At 42.5% G+C, this 26,554-nt stretch overlaps 1 protein-coding gene across 1 annotated transcript in view; it reads left to right on the top strand.

Annotated features, from left to right (window-relative positions):
- LOC121007976 (multidrug resistance-associated protein 1-like) overlaps nt 1-26,554 on the top strand; it is a 145,211-nt gene that overhangs the window by 101,822 nt on the left and 16,835 nt on the right. Inside the window, exons 19-28 of the mRNA XM_040440245.1 lie at nt 47-214; nt 5,258-5,444; nt 14,279-14,342; nt 14,430-14,523; nt 16,722-16,929; nt 17,789-18,099; nt 19,857-20,056; nt 20,855-20,981; nt 22,698-22,799; nt 26,210-26,356. Coding sequence (XP_040296179.1) covers nt 47-214; nt 5,258-5,444; nt 14,279-14,342; nt 14,430-14,523; nt 16,722-16,929; nt 17,789-18,099; nt 19,857-20,056; nt 20,855-20,981; nt 22,698-22,799; nt 26,210-26,356 — 1,608 coding nt within the window. The remainder of the gene's footprint in view (nt 1-46; nt 215-5,257; nt 5,445-14,278; nt 14,343-14,429; nt 14,524-16,721; nt 16,930-17,788; nt 18,100-19,856; nt 20,057-20,854; nt 20,982-22,697; nt 22,800-26,209; nt 26,357-26,554) is intronic.

Genomic DNA, 26,554 nt, shown 5'->3' with positions numbered 1-26,554 from the left:
ACAATTTTTTTTTATGTGATTCTTTGTGAAAATTGTCTCTTTAAAGGGAATAAACTTGTCTGGAGGACAGAAGCAACGAGTAAGCATTGCCCGAGCAGTATACAGGAATTTTGATGTCTATTTGCTGGATGATCCTCTATCTGCAGTTGATGCCCACGTGGGACAACATTTATTTGAACGTGTTATTGGACCCAATGGTTTACTTAAAGGAAAAGTAAGTTCAACCAGTTGTGCACATTTAGTACTGAAAAGGTTTTGCTTTGTACATTGAGACAATGCCACCCAGCCCTTTTCACTCATGAGCACCTTCATGTAATTTTGCATCAAACAATAATGTGCTGTAACAGATGTATTAGTCTACCGTAATTTTGTGACTAAAAGTCTGACCCAAGCAGAGCCTTTCGATCCACCTTCTTAATGTAGAAGTTGAATGTGTGCAGAGTCAGAGAGGGATACAAAGGCCCTGACTGGGGATGATAAGATGCACAACTGCCAAAGACCACATAGTCTCTCTTTTGGTAAAGGGGTGATAACATGAAGAAAAGTCCCTGTATCACACCCCGGAGTTCACTGAATGTTTGTACAGGAGAAGAGATGACATTAATAGGTTGTGATCTTGTTCCTTGCTTTCGTTTGCAGCTCCCCCCTCCCCATCGCCCTCTATACATGACCAGAATGGAAAATGGCGAACCGTTTAGAGACCAATGGGGTCATTTATCAAACCGGTGTAAAGTAGAACTGGCTTAGTTGCCCATAGCAACCAATCAGATTCCACCTTTCCTTTTCCAAAGCAGCAGTGAGAAATGAAAGGAGAAATCTGATTGGTTGCTATGTTCAACTAAGCCAGTTCTACTTTACACCAGTTTGATAAATGACCCCACAAGTGCTCAAACTGGAACCCAAAACCCACTTATTTATCGTAAAGTGCCAACGTGGCAATTTAACCTGAATACTGAGGTTTTAGTTTAGAAAGAAACAACTTATACATTGCCGGAATGGGACTTAAAAGCAGCCCTGGCACACAATCCTCACCAGCCCACAAACATAAAATAGCTACACAGCGATTTTGGCCGCAACAATGCGCTATTTATTATACTGCCATGTATATGGATTCCATATACAAGGCAGTATAATACATGGCTCATTACCTCCCTATATACGTCCTCCATATACAGGGCAGTGTAGTCCATAGGTCATTACCTCCTTACAATATATTTGGTGACCTCCAACTTAGGCCTATATAAGTTGACTTGGGGGTCCCAAATTGTATGGGAGTGCACCACATGCTGAGGCAGCAGGGTGGAGGACGGGAGCCAGAAACGCAGCAAAGTGTCTGATGTGCTGACGTCAGCACTCCTTCCTGCGCACAGAAATGTTGCTGATGGCCCACACAGTTAGTTAGTGGAGGGCGGGGGCGCTGCCAGCCAGGACGCATCATTGTGCCTCACATTTAAAGAGCTTCTGTATGCAGGCGTATCTAAATTTCGCTCAATGGTAGAGGAAAATAAAGAAAGAAAGGGCGCACAATAGGATAGTACGTTCAATAAAATACAATCAGAAAGTGAGGAGATTGGAGGCTTACCTTAAGAGGTTGTGATAGAAATAGGCACAACCCCATTGTACACTAGTATAGAGAAAAGACCTTTGGTCACCAGGTATGCAGCCGCAGAGTAGAGGTCTTCAGGATGGGATGCCCAATCCCCCAAAAGATGGTCCCGTCCACGCCAGGGATCTTGCGCCATAGCAGAATCTTCCTTTCCGTGAGCATCAAAGAGCGGACTGGCCTGCCCCCCGATTGCTAATCCGGGCCTGCCTGCCCATCATCCTACCCTGCTCGAATGCCCACAGAGAGGGCTCTAGGTGCACCTCTGGCACGTGTTCCATAGGTTCTCCACCACTGTCCTAGAGCACTGAACCTGGTATCATTCGGCAGCCAGGATTCTGGGCTTTAGTATGATAATCACTTCTGTCATGATGGATGATGTCTTTGGCAGTGAAAGCATTAAAGGGGTTGTACAGGGTTAGTACAACTGGCTGTTTTCTTCCAGAAACTCCCCATTCACTTTAACAGAGCTCATCTGCAATACCAGACACAACCTGTGGATAGGGGTGGCACTATTGTTGGAGGAATGCAGCCTTTTTTAAAAATCTTAGTGAACCCCTTTAACCCCTTAAGGGCCCTGGGATTTTTCATTTTTCACTCCCTGCCTTTTTATTTTTCCATTCACATAGCCTTATAGGGGCTTATTTTTGGCGGGACAAGTTGTACTTTCTAATGGCACCATTTACGGTAGCATACCATGTAGTAGGAAGCGGGGAAAAAATTCCAAATGGGGTAAAATTTTGAAAAATCGCAATTCTGATAAAGGTTTTTATTTTTTTTACACTGTACAATATGCGGTAAAATTGACCTGTTATCTTCATTCTCCAGGCCAGTACGGTTACAACAATACCACATTTGTATAATTTTTCTTGCGTTTTAATACTGAAACAAAAATTAAAATCTGTAAGAAAAAAATAAATTTTTTTATAACCATATTCTGACCCCTATAACTTTTCTGTAGTTATGTGTACGGGGCTGTGAGGGCTCATTTTTTGCCCTGAAGTGTGTGCGACTTTTTGATCACTGTTTAAAAAAAAAATTTATGCGTAGTGGAAGTGACAAAAAATGGCAAATTGGCTGTTTATATTTTTTTTTCCCGTTACACCATTTGCTGTATGCCATTAATATTGTTATATTTTAATAGTATGGGCATTTTCGCATGCGGCGATGCCCATGATTTTCATTTTTTTATTGTTTAAGTATTTTTATTTTAAGGAAAGGGGGGTGATTTGAACTTTTTTTTTTTTATTATTCTTTATATTTGAAAAAACTTTTTTTAACTTTTTTTTTTACTTTTTTTTAAGTCACCTTGGGTGACAATAACTGGCAATCATTAGATTGCTTATTGTGTTCATTGATGTTTATATAGACACCATTGAACACTTCATTTGCACTAGACAATATAATGATGCCACCTAGTGACCTGTATTGGTATAGTTATCTAATAGGCACCGAAGCCTGCTTGAGGCTTCAGCCTATTAGATCAATGTAACAGGTTCCCCGATCTCAGCTGGGGAACGCTGTTACTGGAGTGGAAGTGCGTAACTTCCGGTTCCAGACTGCGCAGATGCCGTGGTCACATTTGACCACGGTATCTGAAAGGGAAAATGTATGCGATCAGCTATATGGCGTTATTTAAAGGGAGTCTGTCACCAACCTGACTGGTTTTAACCGATCACATAGTTCAGTGGGACACAAAGACATGACACAGATGTTACCTTTGTTTAATTTTTCTGATCATTCAAATCGCCCAAAAAGTAGTTTTTTATGATATGCTAATGAGCCGTCGCAAGTGCCCAGGGGCGGAGAGTTTGCTGAAAGTGCCCAAGTTCCCCGCGCCTAACTCCGCCCCTCAGTAAACTCCGGCCAGCCATGTGGCTCTGTGACTTCATATATCCCTATAGGCCGTTCGCGCATCGCTGCCGGGCCCGGGCATGCGCAGTGTTCTGCCCACAGTGGGAAGAGGCACAGAGATATGCAGTGCGCATGCGCCAGTTACTGGCGTAAAATCTGCACATGCGCACTGCATATCTCTGTGCCTCTGCAATGCACGAACGGCCTATAGGGAAATATGATGTCACAGAGCCACACGGCTGGCCTGAGTGAGGCTGGGGAACTTGGGCACTTTCTGCAAACTCTCCGTCCCTGGGCACTTGCGACGGCTCATTAGCATATCATAAAAACGACTTTTTGGGCGATTTGGATGATCTGAAAAATTAAACAAAGGTAACATCTGTGTCATGTCTTTGTGTCCCACTGAACTATGTGATCGGTTTAAAACCGGTCAGGTTGGTGACAGACTTCCTTTAAAATAGCAGAAACCGGCGACTATGGCACCCACTGCACGTGCGAGCGGGCGCCATGTTTGGGGACCGGACTTCCACCGTACATGTATGGAGGTCCTTAACCCCTTCAACCCCGGGCCTGTTTTCACATTCCTGCCCAGGCCATTTTTTGCAAATCTGACGTGTCACTTTATGTGGTGATAACGCTTTTACTTATCCAGGCCATTCTGAGATTGTTTTCTCGTCACATATTGTACTTCATGACAGTGGTAAAAATAAGTAAAAAAAAAAAACATTTTTATTCATAGAAAAAATACCAAATTTACCAAAGATTTAGAAAAATTTCCAAATTTCAATTTCTCTACTTTTATAATAGATAGTAATACCTTCAAAAATAGTAATTACTTTACATTCCCCATATGTCTACTTCATGTTTGGATCATTTTGAAAATTACATATTATTTTTTGGGGACGTTAGAAGGCTTAGAAATATGGAAGCAAATCTTGAAATTTTTTGAAAAATTTCCAAAACCCACTTTTTAAGGACCAGTTCAGGTCTGAAGTCACTTTGTGAGGCTTACATAATAGAAACCACCCAAAAAGGACCCCATTTTAGAAACTACACCCCTCAAGGTATACAAAACTGATTTTACAAACTTTGATGGAAAATGGAGATGGATCTCCTCGGCTCCCGTAGAAGGCAGTTCCCGATGGCGTGCAAGGCATTGGGCAGCCTCTGCACGGCATCAGGCTGCCTTGTGTCGCATCGGGTCCCCGCCACAGCAGCGCGGGGACTCGATGCGATCCTTTACCTGACACAAACCTCTTCTATGTCGCGGTCAGCGCGGACCGCGGCATAGAAGGGGTTAAACCGCCGGCATCGGCTTTTACAGCGATGCCGGCGGATACAGCAGGGGCCCCCCTACCACAGACTGCCGGGCCCCTGCAGTAATCGCGCGTGCACCGCTATGGTGCCCGAGCGATCACTATGACGTACTATTACGTCAAATTGCGGGAACTCAGTGGTTCCCATGACGTAACAGTACGTCAAAGGTCGGGAAGGGGTTAAAGGGTTAAAGGAATACTTATGCACCATATGACATCACTTATAATAGTTTTTTCTTGTCTATTTTCAACACTCTGTGTGCTTTAAAGGTATAAAACTCTGGCACATCATAAATAATTGTATCAGGCTTCTTTTGTGGATATGGAGCAAGCTTACGCATTAACTTGGATAACTGAACTTCCTCCGTCAACACTGTTATATCGATGAGCTGTGCGCACCTATAATTTCTAGACTACATTGAGGTTATGTCCAGTGCCGTCTGTTTCATGGGTATATATCAGCTGCTAAATGTTTGCATTCCAGACGCGCGTCCTTGTCACTCATGGAGTAAGTTTCCTTCCACAAGTGGACATGATCATAGTGATGTCCGACGGCAGGATCTCTGAAGTTGGCACTTATACTGAACTTTTGGAAAAGAATGGCGCTTTTGCAGATTTCCTTCAAACCTATGCCCTGACAGCAGAACAGAACGACGAGTCGCAGACAGAAAGTAAGCTTTTGGTGAAAAAAAAAATTCATGAGATCTGTATAACTATACAACCGTGCTGAGAAGTAATATGATTGGGGGCACGCTCCACAGTATCCTCAGGTGGGCTTTCTAAGGGTTACTTTCACACTTGCGGCAGAGGATTCCGGGCAGGCAGTTCTGTCGCCGGAACTGCCTGCCGGATCCGTCCAAACGTATGCAAACTGATGGCATTTGTCAGACGGATCAGGATCTTGATCCGTATGACAAATGCATTGAAATGCCGGATCCATCTCTCCGGTGTCATCTGGAAAAACGGATCCGGCATTTCTTTTTGCGCAGACCGCAATGCCGGATCCGTTTTGCCGGAACACTCGGGGCGGAGATAAAACCGCAGCATGCTGTAGTATTATCTCTGTCCTGAAAAGTCAATAAGACTGAACTGAAGACATCCTGATGCATCCTGTACGGATTGCTCTCCATTCAGAATGCATGGGGATAAAACTGATCAGTTCTTTTCCGGTATTGAGCCCCTAGGACGGAACTCAATACCGGTGTTCTATCAGAAAACCTTACCTCGTCAGATTCCCTTCCCACACGTGACTTCTGGGGGTGTGCGCCTCCGCGCAAGCACAGTACAAGTGCTTGGATAAGGTAAAATTACAGTGAGCGTTGACTTACGGACGCGCGCACGGACACTGCGCGTGCGCTCTCAGGGGTAAGGAGATCTGACGGTCTTTTGTCTTGTTAAATCTCCTTACCCTCACACTGCGCACACGTTGATTGTAAAATCTCCTTACCCTCACTACACAGCGCGCTTCAGATTCATTGAATCTGAAGCGCTCTGTGTAGTGAGGGTAAGGAGATTTTACAATCTGCGCGTGCGCAGTGTGAGGGTAAGGAGATTTAACAAGACAAAAGACCGTCAGATCTCCTTACCCGGTGTCCATGCGCGCGTCCATGAGTCAACACTCACTGTAATTTTACCTTACCCCTGCCCTGGTACTGCGCTTGCGCAGAGGCGCACACCCCCGGAAGTGACGTGGGGTAAGGGAATCTGACGAGGTAAGGTTTTCTGACAGAACACCGGAAAAGAATAACGCTAGTGTGATAGTACCCTAAATTCCTTTAGGGCAGTGGTCCTCAACCTGTGGCTGCCAGCTTATTGTGAGACTACAACTCCCAGCATGATGGAAGAGACACAGATTCAGCACCGCTGGTTTAAGGAATAGAGTGCGGTCTGTGGATGGAATGTATTCATTCTTGGGTACTAGACATGGAAACCTTTCCGTACAGCCTTATATTTAGGTGGACAATATTCATTCATTGTTTATTCTTCATGTCCTGCCTTTCTGTCACTGTGCCTATAAGAAAGTTATTCATCCACCGGCATCAACTTAAAAAAAAATCTGATACTAGAACACCTCTTCTAAAAAAAAATGTCAGTGAGCATTTTACCCTTATGTACAGTAATCCTCCACAACCCCTTTAAAGTCCAAATAGTGAGTACACCCTGTTAAAGGGGTTGTCTGGGATAGTAAGAAACCCGTTATCTCCCCCACTTTTCCTGCGCCTGCAGTGATGACGTGTCGTACATCATTCATGTGACTGCTGCAGCCTTACACTGAGCGCCCATGTGTGTACGTGCAAGAATCGCCGCTCGGGCCAGAGATTGGCTGCAGGGACAATGTGACATCCTGATGCCTAAAGGGCCCATTACACGGGCTGAGAATCTGACAGATGATTGCTAACCAGTCTTCAAAGAAACGCTCATTAGTGATTATCTGGCAGTGTAATAGTGCTGACAATTACCCGATGAACAATGAAAGTGCTCGTTCATCAGGTAACTGGATTGTTCGTTTAGGCACCTAAATCGTTGTTTGCCAGCAGCAGATCATGCTATGTAAACAGCCTCGGCTGCCTGCAAACAAGTCTGTATGGGGACGAGTGATGGCATTAGCATACTGTGGAGGAGATCGCTGCATGTGATAGCAGCAGTCCTTTTCTTTCGAGTAGGCGATTGTCATGAAGAAATGCTTCCTGTGTAAAGGAGCCTTAAAGGGGTCCTCCGGCCCCTAGTTATATTTTGCCCATTAAAATCACCTGTGAGGAAAGGTTATTTAAATAATACTTACCCTCCGCAGCGCAGGGGTTACCACAATCCTCTTCAAGGCTTCTATGTGAAGCCTGTACTGATTGATGCACAGCCTAATGTAAGCTCTGTGTGTGGGTCACTGCATAGCGATCAGCCGCAGAGGATGATTGATATGCTGTGCATGTCACTGGGGGCACTGTGGATGGCATATTGGGGCACTGTAGATGGCAATGGAGACACTGTGGATGGCATTGTTATGCCGACTCTGTGGATGTCACTGTTGTGGGGGAGCTGTGGATGTCACTGTTGTGGGGGGGACCGTGGATGTCACTGTTGTGGGGGGGACCGTGGATGTCACTGTTGTGGGGGGACCATGGATGTCACTGTTGTGGGGGGACCATGGATGTCACTGTTATGGGGGCACTGTGGATGTCACTGTTATAGGGGCACCGTGGATGTCACTGTTATGGGGACGCTGTGGATGTCACTGTTATGGGGGCACCGTGGATGTCACTGTTATGGGGGCACCGTGGATGTCACTGTTATGGGGACGCTGTGGATGTCACTGTTATGGGGGCACCGTGGATGTCACTGTTATGGGGGCACCGTGGATGTCACTGTTATAGGGGCACCGTGGATGTCACTGTTATAGGGGCACCGTGGATGTCACTGTTATGGGGACGCTGTGGATGTCACTGTTATGGGGACGCTGTGGATGTCACTGTTATGGGGGCGCTGTGGATGTCACTGTTATGGGGACACCATGGATGTCACTGTTATGGGGCGCTGTGGATGTCACTGTTATGGGGGCACCATGGATGTCACTGTTATGGGGGCGCTGTGGATGTCACTGTTATGGGGGCGCTGTGGATGTCACCGTTATGGGGGCTCAGTATGAGTAGGGCTCATGCAAACAACTGTGATCAGCTCAGGAATCACAGTCCTTGTGCCAGTCACATTCTTCATGCTGACCGCAGCTCTCCTGACTGTATGACAGTAATTTATGATATAACTAGGGATGAGCGTGAGACTTCGTTTAATAACTTCAGAAATTAATTTCTACTGTAAAAAACCTTTATATCAGACTTGGGTTCAGTTCCAAGTGATACCTGAAGTCGATTTGCTCCTCCCTAAATATAACCAGTCTTTATCTTACCGCAGGGCAATTGTCGTGCACTACTCACCTCATCATGTGTACATCAGATAGAGACCGGCTGTATCATACATATGTTACTATACATTATATAGATATATCACTGTGATGTAGTCAGTTCTGATCAGGAGAGTGCGGTTGGTCTGGGGATGCGGCCTGCACACGGACCGTATTTCTTGGGCTGATCATGGTCGTATCACACGTGTATCATAGGCCAAGATAAACCCTTCAGCAGACAGGACTAAAGGATTAGACCTCATACACACAACCGTATCCATTTTGCACTTTGCAAGATGCACATCTACTAAATAGGTGAACTGTCTGTGTGCGACCTGCATTCTTTTGTTGAGCCGTTGACTTCTGTGGGTTTGAGTTCTGCATTTTGAGGACCAGAATAGGACTATGTTTTGCAGAACTGACATACAGATGTGGAAAGCACACAGATGACGTCCCTGTGCTTTCCACATCCATATGTCAGTTCCAGAAAAGATAGAACATGTCCTATTCTGGTCCTCAAAATGCAGAACTCGGACCCATAGAAGTCAGTGGGGGTCATTTATCAATAATAGTGTCATTTGCGCCAAAAACATACTAATGCTACAAATCAAAAATGGTGATTTGTTTCTCCTCCTATATCAAAAGGCGCACACCGCTTGTAAAATGTGACTTTTTAAAATATAAACTTGATTATCTGCCTATTTCTCTTGATTTGTAACATTTTAACACCAATGACACTAAAATGAGACGTTTTAAAACTGAAATACGCCATTTCAGCCCCCCTGTCCAGACCACACTTGCGACCTTTAAAACATATTTTAAGCATATTTGCGACATTTTCACTGATAAATTGCGACTTTTGTGTCAGACTCAGGACAATTTACTGACAAAACCCTGCTGTTTATATTAGATAAAAATAAACGCATCCTGTTTTATACTCCCCTATCACTTGTTCTTTTCATAAATGTGACTTTTTGTCAAAGTCGCATCTTTCTGCCATGGATGCAACTTTTTACACAAAACACCACCACATAAGCTGGCAATTATTGAGCCATTTCTGCCAATAAGAGGATGATAAATGAGGCGTAATATGCGCCGATTTGATAGCCCCTCCCACTTTGACATTTATAACTTATTTCTGCCGTGATACATTGTTTATGGTAAATTATGGAGAAAACATAAATAAATTTGGTGCAAATTAAAACGCTGTTCTTTTTGGCGCATTTTACACCCTAATTCTGGCATAACATGCTTAATGAATATCCCCCACTGGGACTGCAAAAAAATGCGGATCACACATGGACGGTATCCTTATTTAGCAGATTCGCAAAACACATACGGTCGTGTGCATGAGCATCTATATACACACTTCAACAGGCAGGATCATACAAGATAGGATTAGATACACAGCTCAGCAGGCAGTATAGTACAAGATAGGATTAGATACACAGCTCAGCAGGCAGTATAGTACAAGATAGGATTAGATACACAGCTCAGCAGGCAGTATAGTACAAGATAGGATTAGATACACAGCTCAGCAGGTAGTATCATACAAGATAGGATTAGATACACAGCTCAGCAGGCAGTATAGCACAAGATAGGATTAGATACACAGCTCAGCAGGCAGTATAGTACAAGATAGGATTAGATACATAGCTCAGCAGGCAGTATAGTACAAGATAGGATTAGATACACAGCTCAGCAGGCAGTATAGCACAAGATAGGATTAGATACACAGCTCAGCAGGCAGTATAGTACAAGATAGGATTAGATACACAGCTCAGCAGGCAGTATAGTAAAAGTTAGGATTAGATACACAGCTCAGCAGGCAGTATAGCACAAGATAAGATTAGATACACAGCTCAGCAGGCAGTATAGTACAAGATAGGATTAGATACACAGCTCAGCAGGCAGTATAGCACAAGATAGGATTAGATACACAGCTCAGCAGGCAGTATAGTACAAGATAGGATTAGATACACAGCTCAGCAGGCAGTATAGTACAAGATAGGATTAGATACACAGCTCAGCAGGCAGTATAGTACAAGATAAGATTAGATACACAGCTCAGCAGGCAGTATAGTACAAGATAGGATTAGATACACAGCTCAGCAGGCAGTATAGCACAAGATAGGATTAGATACACAGCTCAGCAGGCAGTATAGTACAAGATAGGATTAGATACACAGCTCAGCAGGCAGTATAGTACAAGATAGGATTAGATACACAGCTCAGCAGGCAGTATAGTACAAGATAAGATTAGATACACAGCTCAGCAGGCAGTATAGTACAAGATAAGATTAGATACACAGCTCAGCAGGCAGTATAGTACAAGATAAGATTAGATACACAGCTCAGCAGGCAGTATAGCACAAGATAGGATTAGATACACAGCTCAGCAGGCAGTATAGTACAAGATAGGATTAGATACACAGCTCAGCAGGCAGTATAGTACAAGATAAGATTAGATACACAGCTCAGCAGGCAGTATAGCACAAGATAGGATTAGATACATAGCTCAGCAGGCAGTATAGCACAAGATAGGATTAGATACACAGCTCAGCAGGCAGTATAGCACAAGATAGGATTAGATACACAGCTCAGCAGGCAGTATAGTACAAGATAGGATTAGATACACAGCTCAGCAGGCAGTATAGTACAAGATAGGATTAGATACACAGCTCAGCAGGTAGTATCATACAAGATAGGATTAGATACACAGCTCAGCAGGTAGTGTAGTACAAGATAGGATTAGATACACAGCTCAGCAGGCAGTATAGTACAAGATAGGATTAGATACACAGCTCAGCAGGCAGTATAGTACAAGATAGGATTAGATACACAGCTCAGCAGGTAGTATCATACAAGATAGGATTAGATACACAGCTCAGCAGGCAGTATAGCACAAGATAGGATTAGATACACAGCTCAGCAGGCAGTATAGTACAAGATAGGATTAGATACATAGCTCAGCAGGCAGTATAGTACAAGATAGGATTAGATACACAGCTCAGCAGGCAGTATAGCACAAGATAGGATTAGATACACAGCTCAGCAGGCAGTATAGTAAAAGTTAGGATTAGATACACAGCTCAGCAGGCAGTATAGCACAAGATAGGATTAGATACACAGCTCAGCAGGCAGTATAGAACAAGATAGGATTAGATACACAGCTCAGTAGGCAGTATAGCACAAGATACAATTAGATACACAGCTCAGCAGGCAGTATAGTACAAGATAGGATTAGATACACAGCTCAGCAGGCAGTATAGTACAAGATAAGATTAGATACACAGCTCAGCAGGCAGTATAGTACAAGATAAGATTAGATACACAGCTCAGCAGGCAGTATAGTACAAGATAGGATTAGATACACAGCTCAGCAGGCAGTATAGCACAAGATAGGATTAGATACACAGCTCAGCAGGCAGTATAGTACAAGATAAGATTAGATACACAGCTCAGCAGGCAGTATAGTACAAGATAAGATTAGATACACAGCTCAGCAGGCAGTATAGCACAAGATAGGATTAGATACATAGCTCAGCAGGCAGTATAGCACAAGATAGGATTAGATACACAGCTCAGCAGGCAGTATAGCACAAGATAGGATTAGATACACAGCTCAGCAGGCAGTATAGTACAAGATAGGATTAGATACATAGCTCAGCAGGCAGTATAGTACAAGATAGGATTAGATACACAGCTCAGCAGGCAGTATAGTACAAGATAGGATTAGATACATAGCTCAGCAGGCAGTATAGTACAAGATAAGATTAGATACACAGCTCAGCAGGCAGTATAGCACAAGATAGGATTAGATACACAGCTCAGCAGGCAGTATAGTACAAGATAGGATTAGATACATAGCTCAGCAGGCAGTGTAGTACAAGATAGGATTAGATACACAGCTCAGCAGGCAGTATAGCACAAGATAGGATTAGATACACAGCTCAGCAGGCAGTATAGTACAAGATAGGATTAGATACACAGCTCAGCAGGCAGTATAGTAAAAGTTAGGATTAGATACACAGCTCAGCAGGCAGTATAGCACAAGATAGGATTAGATACACAGCTCAGCAGGCAGTATAGCACAAGATAAGATTAGATACACAGCTCAGCAGGCAGTATAGCACAAGATAGGATTAGATACACAGCTCAGCAGGCAGTATAGCACAAGATAGGATTAGATACACAGCTCAGCAGGCAGTATAGTACAAGATAGGATTAGATACACAGCTCAGCAGGCAGTATAGTACAAGATAGGATTAGATACATAGCTCAGCAGGCAGTATAGTACAAGATAGGATTAGATACACAGCTCAGCAGGCAGTATAGTACAAGATAGGATTAGATACACAGCTCAGCAGGCAGTATAGCACAAGATAGGATTAGATACACAGCTCAGCAGGCAGTATAGTACAAAATACAATTAGATACACAGCTCAGCAGGTAGTATCATACAAGATAGGATTAGATACACACTTCAGCAGACAGGATCACACATGAGAATCTTTGATACAGGAACAGTAGACCGTATCGCAGATGATAGATTTAGATATAGAGACACAGCAGACAGTATCTGACATGATAAGCTTAGATACACACCAGACAGTATCATACAATATGGGATTAGATACACACCACACCAGACAGAATAGTACAAGATGGGATTAGATACACAGCTCAGCAGGCAGTATCGCACACAACAGGCTGTGTATCAGGCACAGCAGGCTGTATCGTATGTGATTAGAGATGAGCGAACTTCTGTTTTAAGTTCGGCGTCTAAAGTTCGGCTTCCGGTTAGCGGAGGATCCCGATATGGATTCCGAATTCCGTTGTGGTCCGTGGTAGCGGAATCAATAATGGCCGATTATTGATTCCGCTACCACGGACCACAACGGAATTCAGAATCCATATCGGGATCCTCCGCAAACCGGAAGCCGAACTTTAGACGCCGAACTTAAAACAGAAGTTTGCTCATCTCTATATGTGATAGGATTAGATACACATGTGATTTGATGTGCTTGCTGATTCATGCGGTTTATCACACTCTGGAGATGGTGAGGGAAAAGCCTGTGGACTGTCAGTGATATGATTTAGACACTAAGTAAGAAATAAACTAGCAGGATTCATGTATGGGTGTAGTAGCATGGCCACATGTAGTGGGAGTAGCTCCTGCTGACTGAACACTGGGGGTGGGGCCAGCATGTGACTCCTCACCCTGCAGTGCTCCCAGGCTTTATCAATAAAGTTACCTATTCAACAAAACAGGAAACTAGGAAAGTAAACAGATCTGACTGGATAGTCGGATGCCCAGACAGGGGGAAAGAAAACACAGACATGGACTGGAGGCATATATATGCATGGTGAGGGGTGTTAGGAGCACATAAAGGAACCCATAGTGTAGCAAGGATATTTGCTTGCCATTTAGTATGCAGTATAAATTTCCTGATTATAGTATGGTGCTTAACAAGTCGGTCAACAAACATTACAAAGCTGGTGTGACTTCCATTTACTTACCGGTACCTAACAGCACCATCCCGTGAACTTGTACTTAGTATCATTTTATAGTCTAGTCTTGGTTTGCTGATGAAATGTCAATATTCTCAGCAGGCAAAGCGGAGAGCAGTAAAGAAAAAGCCGGAGAAATCGAGAAGGCAGACAATGGAGTAAGGTAATCACTTTATGAAGTCTGTGGTTGTGTTTCATCTTGTATGGTTTAGTATTATCAGGTAATATAACCTTGTCTTGAAAGGTGCAGGAAGAAAATGGCTTCTGAGGCAGATATGGAAACTGCAGAGGGAGATGCAGATGCTGGGAAGCTCACAGAGGCGGATGTTGCTCTCACTGGCAGGGTAAAGTATGGATTTGGATATAAAACTAAAAATTATGCTTATATTAAAGGGCTTTTCTGACTTGTATGAACTCTGCCAGTGCCGCTAAATAATAAAAAAACATGTAATCACCACTTGATCCCCTGCCATATGAAGTGCTGCTGCTCCAATCCTCACCTCCGTCCTGTATTTCCAGGCTAATATGGCATGTAAGCACTGCAGTCAATCACTGGCCTCTGCAGTATACATGAGGGAGACCATTAAGGCCAGTAATTGGCTGCAGCAGTCACGTGCTGTATACAGCACAGACTAGAAGTGAGGAATAGAGAGGAAGCGCTACCAACAGTGGAGGATTAAGTGATGAGTATATGTTGTTTTATTATTTTAGCACCCTTAAGAACACAGGGGGGAAGTTTCAGTCAAACAACCCCATTAAATAATTAGCTTTTTCATTTCGATGATTTGGTTAGGTTCTTTTTTGAGTTGTTTGTGATAATGAACTAAGCTGAAAAACTACAGTTTCATGACTTCTTTTTATAATTGTAGTCAAGACGTACAACCCGGCAGAAGTGCTGAGATACTCACTGGGCACATGAACTGATCATAAACGTGCAAATGAGGAAAAAGTGACACTCTTTTTAGTTAAAAAAAATTTCATCTAAAAAACATAAAAATAAACATACAGTATATCTTATTTAGTAAATTAGAAGTTAGGTTAGTTTCACATCTGGGATGGAGGGTGCTCGTTGGTGCCCATCATGTGACAGATCTGGCATTGACGTTATTTTTAGTGTTGAGCGAACTTGTGTTTTAAGTTCGGGATCCAAAGTTCAGGTTCGGGATTCTTCGATAACCCGTTATGAATTCCGATACCACAGACCATAACGGAATTCGGAATCCATAACGGGATTCTTCAATAACCCAAACTTTGGACGCCAAACTTAAAACACAAGTTCGCTCAACACTAGTTATTTTCCTTTTTCTGGAACAGCAGATGTGAACCAGCTTTAGACTGGTATCCAAAGTTTGGTAACTAAGCCTGTTTTACTTAGAAAGATAAATGCGTTTTTTTTTGTGTTGATCATTTTTGCAAAAGTGACAGCAGGAAGTAGCGTATGTCCATATTGATTTTGTTTTTGAAGGATTTGTCCAGGGAAAATTTTTAGAAAGGGGCAGAATGGCTTACAAAAAAGATAACTATTCATCTTACCAATTCCGTTACTCCCATTTCAACAATTTGTGGGTCTTTTCTCCCTAGTCCCTGTCAACACAGGAAATGTGACTGCTCAGTCAATCAGTGACAGCAGCAGTGACCAGTCTCCAGTCCATGATTGGCTGAGTGATCACATATCCGTGTTGAGAAGGACCAGGAAATAAAAAACAGTGGGAGACCTGGGATGCATAAGAGTGGGAGTGATGGCGATCAGTAACTTTTTAAAGCCATTCTGCCTTTTTTCAGGTGGACAGTCCATCATTTTCTGAGAAACTGATCATTATTTGTCATCATGTTTCTAATTTACCAAATTAGAGAATTAGAAGGACATCAGAACATCCTGGGCTGAAGATGGACGAGGTTTAATAGTATGGCTTATATTGTAGCTAATATTTCATGGTTCAGTGAGGAACGAGGAAGGTCAAGTGACTATATTGAGATGTAAAAGCTGTACATAAAGTGCTGGTTGCTACTGCAAGTTATCAAGCTGTGAGCGCAAAGTATCCCCTAGTACAGGGATGGCCAACCTGCAGCTCTCCAGCTGTTGCTTACAGCATGCTCGACTCCCAGACTGCCTACATCAATCAGCCTACAGCAGGGTATTGTGGGAATTGCAGTTTTACAACAGCTGGAGAGCCGCAGGTTGGCCATCCCTGCCCTAGTATAACTGGGTAAGAAAAAGTGCAGACAAGGTGGAGGGAGCAGCAGTGGGATTGTCCACCATCTCTTGGGTGATCACCCACTAATGTTCTGTACATGAGAATTGATACTACAGTATAAGGTCAGATAATTACCATCATGTCTAAAAAGTATGTTAAGAGATAACAGCGTATCAGAAGTGTTGGAGTATAGACTGCATAATCTTCATTTTGCTTGTTATAATCCAATTCTTACCATTTGGTCGGGCCAATATATATAACTAGGTATACATCATTAACTCGTAAACTCTACGTATTCACATCAGTTTTCCATGGTTGATGTATGCTTGCCCCTCATGTGTTCTCAGGTCAAATTATCGGTGTATTTGGAGTACTGCAGGATCATGGGAAAGTGGTATCTGCTGATGTGTGCTGTATTCTTCATCATCCAACAATTGTCTGCTTTGGGACATAATTACTGGATCGGTTTATGGGCCGACGACCCCATTGTCAATGGCACACAACAGAACACCAGCATGCGGTTAACAGTATACAGCATTTTAGGCGTTGTGCAAGGTAATGTATATGGCAGTCTTCATTTGTTCCTGCTAATGACTCAGAAAAGTGCTGCAGTCCCTTCATTCTGTGATTGGTGGGGTTCTCAGCATCCAGACTGATGATCGTGAATCGTTTGGTATGAAATCCAGTCTTATTCACAGGGTCTTTTCATTTTGACGCTTTGTTTGGTGACGTCCTTTACTGTAGAGCTGCCTTATCTTTCTCTGTTATTGCCTATGACTTATAGGGGCATTGTGTCACCAGTGATGTTCTTTCCCGGACCAGCAAAGCATTAGTGTCTGTGGAGGGTCAAAAAGTTAAAGGGAATCTGTTACCTACAAAATCTGTATCAAAGTAAGCATACTGCCATGTAGGGTATGTGACATGAAACCTAACCATGTCATTTTTGTGAAAATCCAGCTCTCAAAACAAGAGAATTGCTTCTTTTTATTTCAGATAAAGCTTTTGGTGCACCATGGTCAGGGCTGCTCTGTTTGGTGCACCTGGCTTCACACTTGTCGTCGCTGCCAGCTCTGAAGTCTCAGGGTATGCCAGTCAGGAGGCGGAGGTACTGGGCAGCGCTACTGGTGGGCTGAACAGAGCACCAAACAGAGAGACCCTGCCCATGGCGCACTGAAAATCTTGTTTGCATAAAAATAAACATTTCTCAGGATTAGAGGACCGAATTTTCACAAGGAAGGTATGGTTATGTTTTGGGGGACCTACCCTACCTGGTTGTATGCTTACTTTCAAACATATCTTGGAAGTGACAGGCCCCCTTGAACGTTTGACTAATTGACACGGCAGAACCACAATTTTGCTTCGAATTGTTGATTTATTTGTTGACTAATTTCCCAATTTTATTGTTTCCTCTCAGGTGTATGTATTTTTATCGCATCTGCCACCATTATTGTTGGAGGTGTGTCAGTGTCCCGCCAGCTCCACTTTCAACTCCTGTACAGCATCCTGAGGAGCCCGCTGAGCTTTTTTGAACGAACGCCCAGTGGAAACCTGACCAATCGTTTTGCCAAAGAGATGGATACTATAGACAATACCATTCCTCAGATGTTAATGATGTTTATAATAATGACCTTGACTATATTAGAGATACTACTCGTTATCGCAATCGCTACACCTCTTGCTGCTGTGGCCTTCGTACCATTGGGATTACTCTACTTCTTCTTACAGGTAAGGAACAGTTGTATGGTCTGCAGTTTCTTTTTAGTTTGTTATATAATTACAGGTTTTTAGAGTTATTTTTGAGTAAATGATCTTTGTGGATTTTACATTGAACAGCTTTTCACCATATTTGGTGTACAAATAAATGAGTCAACCCCCCCTTCCTTAGACGTCTCTTCTGAAAACTAAATAAATTGAATCCCTTTAATCTTTCCTCAAACCTAAAGGTCCACCAACAGATTAGTATATTGCCACCTAACCCGAGAATGTTTGGCTGGCAATCTAATGTGTAGGAGGAGCTCCTGAGAGAATAGTTGGGTGAAATAAACTTTTTCGCCTGCTACTTTTACTCTCCCAGGAGAATGGCTGCCCCCAGAATTGTTTGGCGGCAGCTCTCTCCTCTTCCTACGTGCACAGGTTTGTCCAAACAGAGCATGTATGTCTATCGACGGGGGTTTGGTGTGTCTGATCCCCGACGATCAGATATTGATAGCCGACAGTTATCTCTCCCAACTCCCCCATGGACATTCATGTTCTATTTGGCAGAATGTCTATGTATTGTCAATGGATAGAGAGGAGAAAGCCGCTGCCAGATACTTTTGGAGGCAGATTATCTCCTGGGAGAACAAAAGGATGGGGAAAAAAATATTTCACACAATCCTTTTTCCTGCTGAACAGATATTGATGGCCTGTGTGGATAGGTGTGGATATTTTGGTATTGGTTTCTTTGGACCCCCCACATTTAATTTGGTAACCAATTTGATTATCCTTTTTAAAGATTTTAATAATCATTTTGTAATTTCCAAAGGCTAAAGCTGACTTCTCGGTTTTATGTTTATAAACTACCTATTTTGTAACTTATTGCCCTTTTAACAGTAGCTGGAAGGGGGTTTAATTTTTGTCACTTTTATACTTGTAACCTATAAGTAGGGGTGAGAAAATCCAGCTTCGGATCCAAGATCCGAAGTCGATTCGTTCCTCAACTTTGTTTTAATGCTGTACCGAGATCTGTCTCCTACTGCGCGGAGGCAAAACTCGTTAACCGCAATCCGAAGTCGGCTTCAGTACCAAGGTACCAGCCGCTACCAAAGCCGACTTCAAATTGCTGTTTTAAAATGTTTTTAAAGTTGTAGAATCAAAGGCCAAAGTTCTTTACCGAAGTCTAGCCCAACTACGGACTAAACGAATTTTGCCTTTGCGTAGCACATACATTTTAATGCTGTACGGAGACAGATCTCCGTACAGCATTGAAACGAAGTTGGGGAACGGGTCGACTAAGGATCTTGGATCCGAAGCTCGATTCGCTCACCCCTACCTATAAGAATACATTTTGCTGTATAATTATTTTTGCAGCAATTTAGGGCAAAATAGATTTAAAGCTCTCCCATTTATCATCTGTATTATTATGTGGCAATCGCTGCTCCCAGTCTAGGTCCAGAAGTGCTGCACTCAAACTGGGGAAATTGTTTGTGAAAATGAAGTTCTCATACACCAATAGCGATTTATTTTTTCACTATGGTTCCAGAGTTTGTTCTAAATCTGAATAGCAGTAGCTGTAAAATGATTTATACGTTATTTATACACCATTCACGGTCTTTGGTAAGCTGGGTGTCAATAACTAAGGGCACAATAGACTTTGCGCAAGATGACAAATCTAGAGCTTACATTTTCAAGTCATTTTTTTTTTTACTTAAGATTTTGTTTGAAGTTTTATAAAAAAAAAAAATATGTTATTGCAAAATACCCTTTGCTCATCTTCTTTCCAGAGATTTTATGTCGCCAGTTCTCGGCAGCTGAAACGCCTGGACGCAGTCAGTAAATCACCTCTGTACACTCACTTCAATGAAACGCTGCAAGGAGTAAATGTCATACGAGCTTTCAGAGAACAGGATCGGTTTATTCAAGACGGCAATCTCCGTCTGAACACCAACCATCGCTTCTATTTCTCCAGCTTTGTTGCCAACAGGTAGAGAAGTATGAAAGAAGATTCTGGTTACAATGGCAGGAAAATCTGGGCAGACAGCGTCTTCCTTCACACAATTTGGGGGAGAAGACATAGCGAGAACATTACATAAGGCTTGATTTTAGTCATATATTTTTAGGGAACCATTTAATTTTAAGGTTAAGCTAAACTAATCTTTAATAACTTAACTTTATAGTGTAGCCTATTTTATGTTGAATATGGATGAAGGCTGTGTTCATATCACTGTCGGAGGCTCTGTTAGACGCCTGTGTAGTAGATTCTATTAAAAATATTGGGCAAAATATTGCAGCATGCTGTGCTATTTTGTCCAGTAAGATCCCAAGTTTTCTAACAGAAACCCAATGGATTCTGTTACCGTCCTTGGGTTCCGTCAAGTGTTGTTTATTACCATCATTTGACATCTCTGGAGCTTCTGTTATTTTCGTTGAAATGTTAACTTTGAAATGGTAACTTTAAAGCTCTGGTGTGAACCCAGACGTACCTATATTTCTTTTACATAGTTATTCAGGAAAATAGAGGTAAGTAACTTTTCTCAACTTTGCTACTGTCATAGTAATTCCTTAGAGTTTTTTGGGTTTGCACTTTGCATTGTTCTGACACCAGGTCATCTAATTCCACAGCTCAGCCTGATTTGGTAATTTGAGTTTTGTAAGAATAAACCACCTTATTACTACAGTAAGATGTGGGGATTGTTGGACTGATAACGGATGCCTTGCATTGCCCCCTTCAATAACGTATCCCGATGGTTAGTTTTACATTGCCCAATGTCTTGTCTTTCAGGTGGCTGAGTGTGCGCTGTGATCTCCTCAGTAACTTCATAGTCTTCACAGTTGCTATTGTGGGTGTACTATTCAGGGAAAGCATTTCTCCTGGACTAGTTGGTCTTGCTATAGTGAATTCTCTTCGGGTAAGTTTAAGGTGCATATGAAATCATTGCAGCCTCTACCAAATTAGATGCTGCTAATTTAAAAGGGTTGTCTCACTTTAGCAAATGGCACTTAATACAAAGCACTTACTAATGTATTGTGATTGTCCATACTGCCTCCTTTGCTGGTTTGGTTTGTTTTGCCATAACGTTTGTATTCTGCTCATTTAGAGGGGTTATGGCCACCGCTGCAGCGCAGATACGAGGTGTCTGGGATGGGAGCTGCTACACATGTGTGCTTATGTGCGCTCCCACAGCCCCGGCCACCAGAGAGTAGTGTGTGAGCACGACCACTGCTGCTGGATTGTAGGGTGGTCATAACCCCTTGATATGAGCAGCGTATAGTGTGATAGAATAATGCATCAAGCTAGCAAAGGAGGCAATATGGACAATCACAGTACATTGGTAAGTGCCTTGTATTAACTTTCTCTACATCAGTGGTCCCCAATCAGTGGCTCGCCATGGGAGTCCTAAGTTATGACCATATGTGCTGTCAGTTGACATTGTTGCAGAACTATCCTAGATTGACTGCCAAACAGTGCTAATTTGGATGGTACAAATACTAGTGTGACATTTCACATCAGCAGATGTTTGCAATTTCATGGTTTCTGTTTCTCCACATTCAGAATTTCTCTCCTCTGTGTTTGAATTAGCTTTTGCGCAGGACCATCACTGAAAGTTGATGGACCTCTGGTCTACATGATAAATGATATTTGCTGAAGTGAGACAACCCCTTTTGAGCTGAACCATTTGCTTATTTCTTGATAATCTCACAAGCAACACATCTTGTAAGTAATAAATAAAATTGCAAAAAAATAAATAAATATATATATATATATATATATATATATAATACTTAGGCTACTTTCACACGTTGTTTCAGCGTTGTTTTAATCCGGCGTTCAATTCCGACACCGGAACTGGCCGCCGGATCCGGAAAAACGTGTGAAAACGGATTACATTTGAATCCTGATCAGGATTTTGATCACAATGAAAAAATGCATTGGAAAAAACGGATCCGCCATTTATGGACTTTAACTTTTTTTTCACATTTTTCGGGTTTAACATGCAAAAGCCGGATCCGTTTTGACTGAACACACAGTGCCAGATCCGGCGTTAATGCAAGTCAATGGGAAAAAGGCCTGATCCGGCGTTCAGTCAAAGTGTTCAGGCTTTTTGGCCGGAGGTAAAAATACTGCATGCTACGTTTTTCTGAAAAGCCTGATCAGTCAAAAAGACTGAACTGAAGACATCCTGATGCATCCTGAAGGACTGACTCTCCATTCAGAATGCATGGTTATAAAACTGATCAGTTCTTTTCCGGATTTGAGCCCCTAGGACGGAACTCAGCGCCGGAAAAGAAAAACGCTAGTGTGAAAGTACCCTTAGATGTTTGCTGCCAGGTTGTTCCGAGTCTTTTCCTTGGAAAGGTTTATGCCAGCCAATATGGCTGCTGTCCCATAGTATTGACCTTACCAATTCCCCATCATTCCTAGTCTGTTACTTCCCGGGTCCCCTGCAAGACTTTACCTCCTGGTCTCTCTTGACATGATAATGTGACCACTTAGTCGTAACATTTCCTTTGTTAAGATGGACCAGGAAGTAGAGGCGGGCAGCGAATCCAAGAACGCATTCTCCTGGCTAGATAACCCCTTTAATAATGTTAAGAGAGATAAATTGTGTATGTTTTTTTTTTAGTTGACAGGTGTTTTAAAAGAGGCGGTGCACACCGTTACTGACATGGAAACAAACTCAGTTTCTGTGGAGAGAGTGAAGGAGTATTGTGATGTCGAGCCTGAGGTAAGTACCTCTTTGTTTGGGGGACATCTAACGTATGTTATATTTTATAGTGGCTTAACAATAATTAGCTGAACTAATTAGAGCTCTTTTCTAGTCATATTTTCAAAGTTATGCACCAGGTACAAAATGGGAAAACCACCTTTTGCTTCGTGTTGAAGAACTGTACCCAACTCTGTTATGGTTACCTATTATAGATGTGGCATCATCTTGCAGGCCAGTCCTCAAGCCTATTTTTGAAAGTTTGTAGGGCTCCTAAACATCTGTAAGCTGATTTTTCAGAAATGTTGCCAGAGGTTCAAAGGGGTTATCCCATATCACCACTTCCACAGCTAGATGGGACTGTGTGCTGGACCCAGGTGGCCGGGCTTAAGGCAACAGTTGAGTAGGCCAGCATCGGCTCCGAGAGTTATGGAAGCAGCGTACCTTGTTCTGTGTTGTTGTAGCTCCCATTCACTGCAATGAGAGTTACGGAAATATCGCAGTTTCCATAAGCCCAGCCACCTAGGATTTCCACGATGAAATGGGACAACCCCTTTAACATTAAAATGTCCTTATCTTTGCATTTTTTGGTATACCCAAGTTTAACTGTTGAATGCACTCCTTGGGTTTTTGTTTTTTCATAAACGAGAGCTGTATTAAAGAGGTTTTCTGGAACTTTGATATTGAGGTCCTCTCCTCAGGCTTGATCATAAATATCAGAATGCTAGGGGTCCTACACCTGGCACCATTGCCACCGATCAACTAATTGAAGAAGCCAAGGTGCTTACAGGCACAACACAATACATTGCTACTCAATCACATGCAGGTGAAAGGATCTCTGTATTTGATGGAAATCTGTTAGCTAAGTTGACCCCCTCAAAACTTCTGACAATGCTGTAGAGGTGACGGGGAAAGCAATTTCAGCATACCTTTGTTGGCGGTCTAGCAGGTCGCAGGGCATGAAATCCAAAATGTAACACCTAGGTGGCAATGGTGCCAGGTGTAGGACCATGTAATCACAAGTGTCTCTTCATTTTCAGTGTCCTAGGCTCTCTGCACTGAACACTTTTATGTTCTCCCTGCTCTCAGTGACAGCTCTAGAATTCTACTGATTGGACGCTAGATCTGTCAGTCATAAGTATGGGTGAGGGGCTGGTGAGCGTTCATTGTCCGAGATGCTGCACTTGAGAACTCCCCTGGTACACATGCTATTGCAGTGCCAGGGGAATTAAAACTTGAATTCCTTGGTTGGTTGCTATGGGCAACCAAACCAGTTTTCCTTAAAACCAGTTTCGATAAATCTCCCCCTATATCGCTAATGTTCAGTTTTTCCTGAGCTTGTGTAGTTCACAAGGAGACAGTAACTCTCGCTCACTCAGGATCACCATATTGGACAGCATAGAGAAATACTGAACAGTATAAATGTAAATAAAGCATTTGGGTTGAGATATAACAGTATTAGCTGCTGAATCTTGCCTGTGTTGTGTCTGCCTCACTCCTACTGCTCACTGTTCCTCCTCCTGCCCTTCTCCATGGGATGGGATGATATAAGTGGCATGCAAAACTTTGGGCACCCCTGGTCAAAATTACTGTTGCTGTGAACAGATAAACTAGTTGAAGATTAAATGATTTCCAAAAGACATAAAGTTATAGATGACACATTCTTTTTGTATTTTAAGCAAAAAAAAATTATTCAAAATAATAAAAAAAAGGGCCCGAAGCAAAACCTGCATGGTTGGTACCTAGTAGCATCCCCTTTGGCAAGCATCACAGCTTGTAAACACTTTTTGTAGCCAGACAAGATTTTTTCAATGCTTGTTTGAGGGATTTTAATACATTTCTTCCTTGAAAAAGTCTTCTAGTTTGGTGAGATTCCTTGGCCGTTTTGTACTGCTATGTACTGCTTTTTTGAGGTCTATCCACAGATTTTCAGTGATCAGATCAGGGGACTGTGAGGGCCATGGCAAAACCTTCAGCTTGCACTTTTTGAGGTAGTCTGTTGTGGATTTTGAGGTGTGTTTAGGATCATTATCCATTTGTAGAGGCCATCCTCTTTTCAACTTCAGCTTTTTACAGTTGGTGTTATGTTTGCTTCTAGAATTTGCTGGAATTTAATTTACTCCATTCTTCCCTTTAGCCGTGAAATGTTTCCAGTGCCATTGGCTACAACACTACCCCAAAGCATGACAGATCCACCTCCATGCCTAATGGTTGGAGAGGTGTTCATTTCATGAACCTCTGTGCCCGTTTTTCTCCAAACATTCATTTGCTCATTGTGGCCAAAGAGTTATATTTTAACCTCATCAGTCCACAGGACTTGTTTTCAAAATGCAGCAGCTTGTTGAGATGTTCTTTTGCAAATTTCTGATGCTGTATTTTGTGGTGACGATTAAGGAGAGGTTTTCTACTAATGACTCTTCCATGACGGCCATATTTGTGCAGCTGTCACTGAACAGTAGAACAATGTACCACAACTCCAGAGCCTGCTAATCTTCCTGAAGGTCTTTTGCATTGAAGCGGGGGTTCTGATTTGCCTTTTTAGCAATCCTACGAGTAGCTGTCTCTGAAATTTTTCTTGGGCTTCGAGACCTTTTCTTGACCTCTACTGTTCCTGTTAATTGCCATTTCTTCATTACATTTCAATCTAAGGAAATGGCAACCTGAAAACACTTTGCCATCTTCCTATAGCCTTCTCCTGCTTTGTGAGCCTCAACAATTTTCATTTTCAGAGTGTTAGGCAGCTGCTTAAAAGAGCCCATTTTTGGGACAAGGTTAGAGTAGTCTGGGTATTTATAAAGTTTTGAAATTTGCATCACCTGACCTTTCCTAATGATGACAGGGTTTAAGGCTTGCTCACAAACAGGCTATTTAAGGTCTGAGACCTTGGTCAAAGTTATCTGAGTGCTCAAATCTCCTTGGTCTCCCATACTTTTGCAAGGTACTCCTTTCCCTTTTTCACTCTACTTGCTTAACTGTTCGCAGTAATTTTGACTAATAGTGCCCAAACTTTTGCATGCCACTGTAATCTGATCCTTCAGTGAGCAGGCAGCCTGTTTTAATGTAGCAAGATGGATTTATCACAGATTTCATTCAGAAAGTTAGTTTAGGAGAGGGTGCTAGAACAAAACATTTTTCTGTGATAAGATATATTACAGAGTTTCTTATACGCACCTGTACTCTTGATTAACGCAAAGTTGTGTAAATAACGAACACCCATTTAAAGATTGCTACATGTATTATTAGCCGTTTTTAGGGGTCATAACTGCTGACAGATTCCTTTTAAAAGGGTTATCAGAGATTGTTTTAATTGATGGCCTATTCTTAGGATAAGTCATGACTATTTACTTGGTAGGGGGCTGACTCCAGTTACTAATAATGTAAGACCACATGATATTGTTTTTCATATTTAACCCACCATGTTGTTTCCTTAGGCCCCATGGACCTCAGAAGATGATTCAGCACTAGCCGAGTGGCCCCATGCTGGTAGAATAGAATTTCAGAATTATGGCCTGAGGTATAGAAAAGACTTAGAACTGGCTTTAAAGAAAGTCACTGCATCTATTCAACCTGGAGAGAAGGTTGGTGTTATATAGTCTTTTTTCAGGGTATTCGTAAAGCATTGTCTGAGTGGAAAGTTCAGCTTTGTCATTGTAGCACCACCCTGTAAGAAATAGGAATATAAAAGATGTCTGATATACATATATTTAAAGGGGTTGTCCCATGGCAACAACTCTTCCGCTATTCCCAGTATAGGAGATAAGTGTCTGACCACCAGG

This window comes from Bufo bufo, chromosome 7 (genome assembly GCF_905171765.1).
Source record: "Bufo bufo chromosome 7, aBufBuf1.1, whole genome shotgun sequence".
Classification (NCBI taxonomy): domain Eukaryota; kingdom Metazoa; phylum Chordata; class Amphibia; order Anura; family Bufonidae; genus Bufo; species Bufo bufo.
Note: the sequence above shows the minus strand (reverse complement) of the source record. Positions and strands in the feature narration are given on the sequence as shown.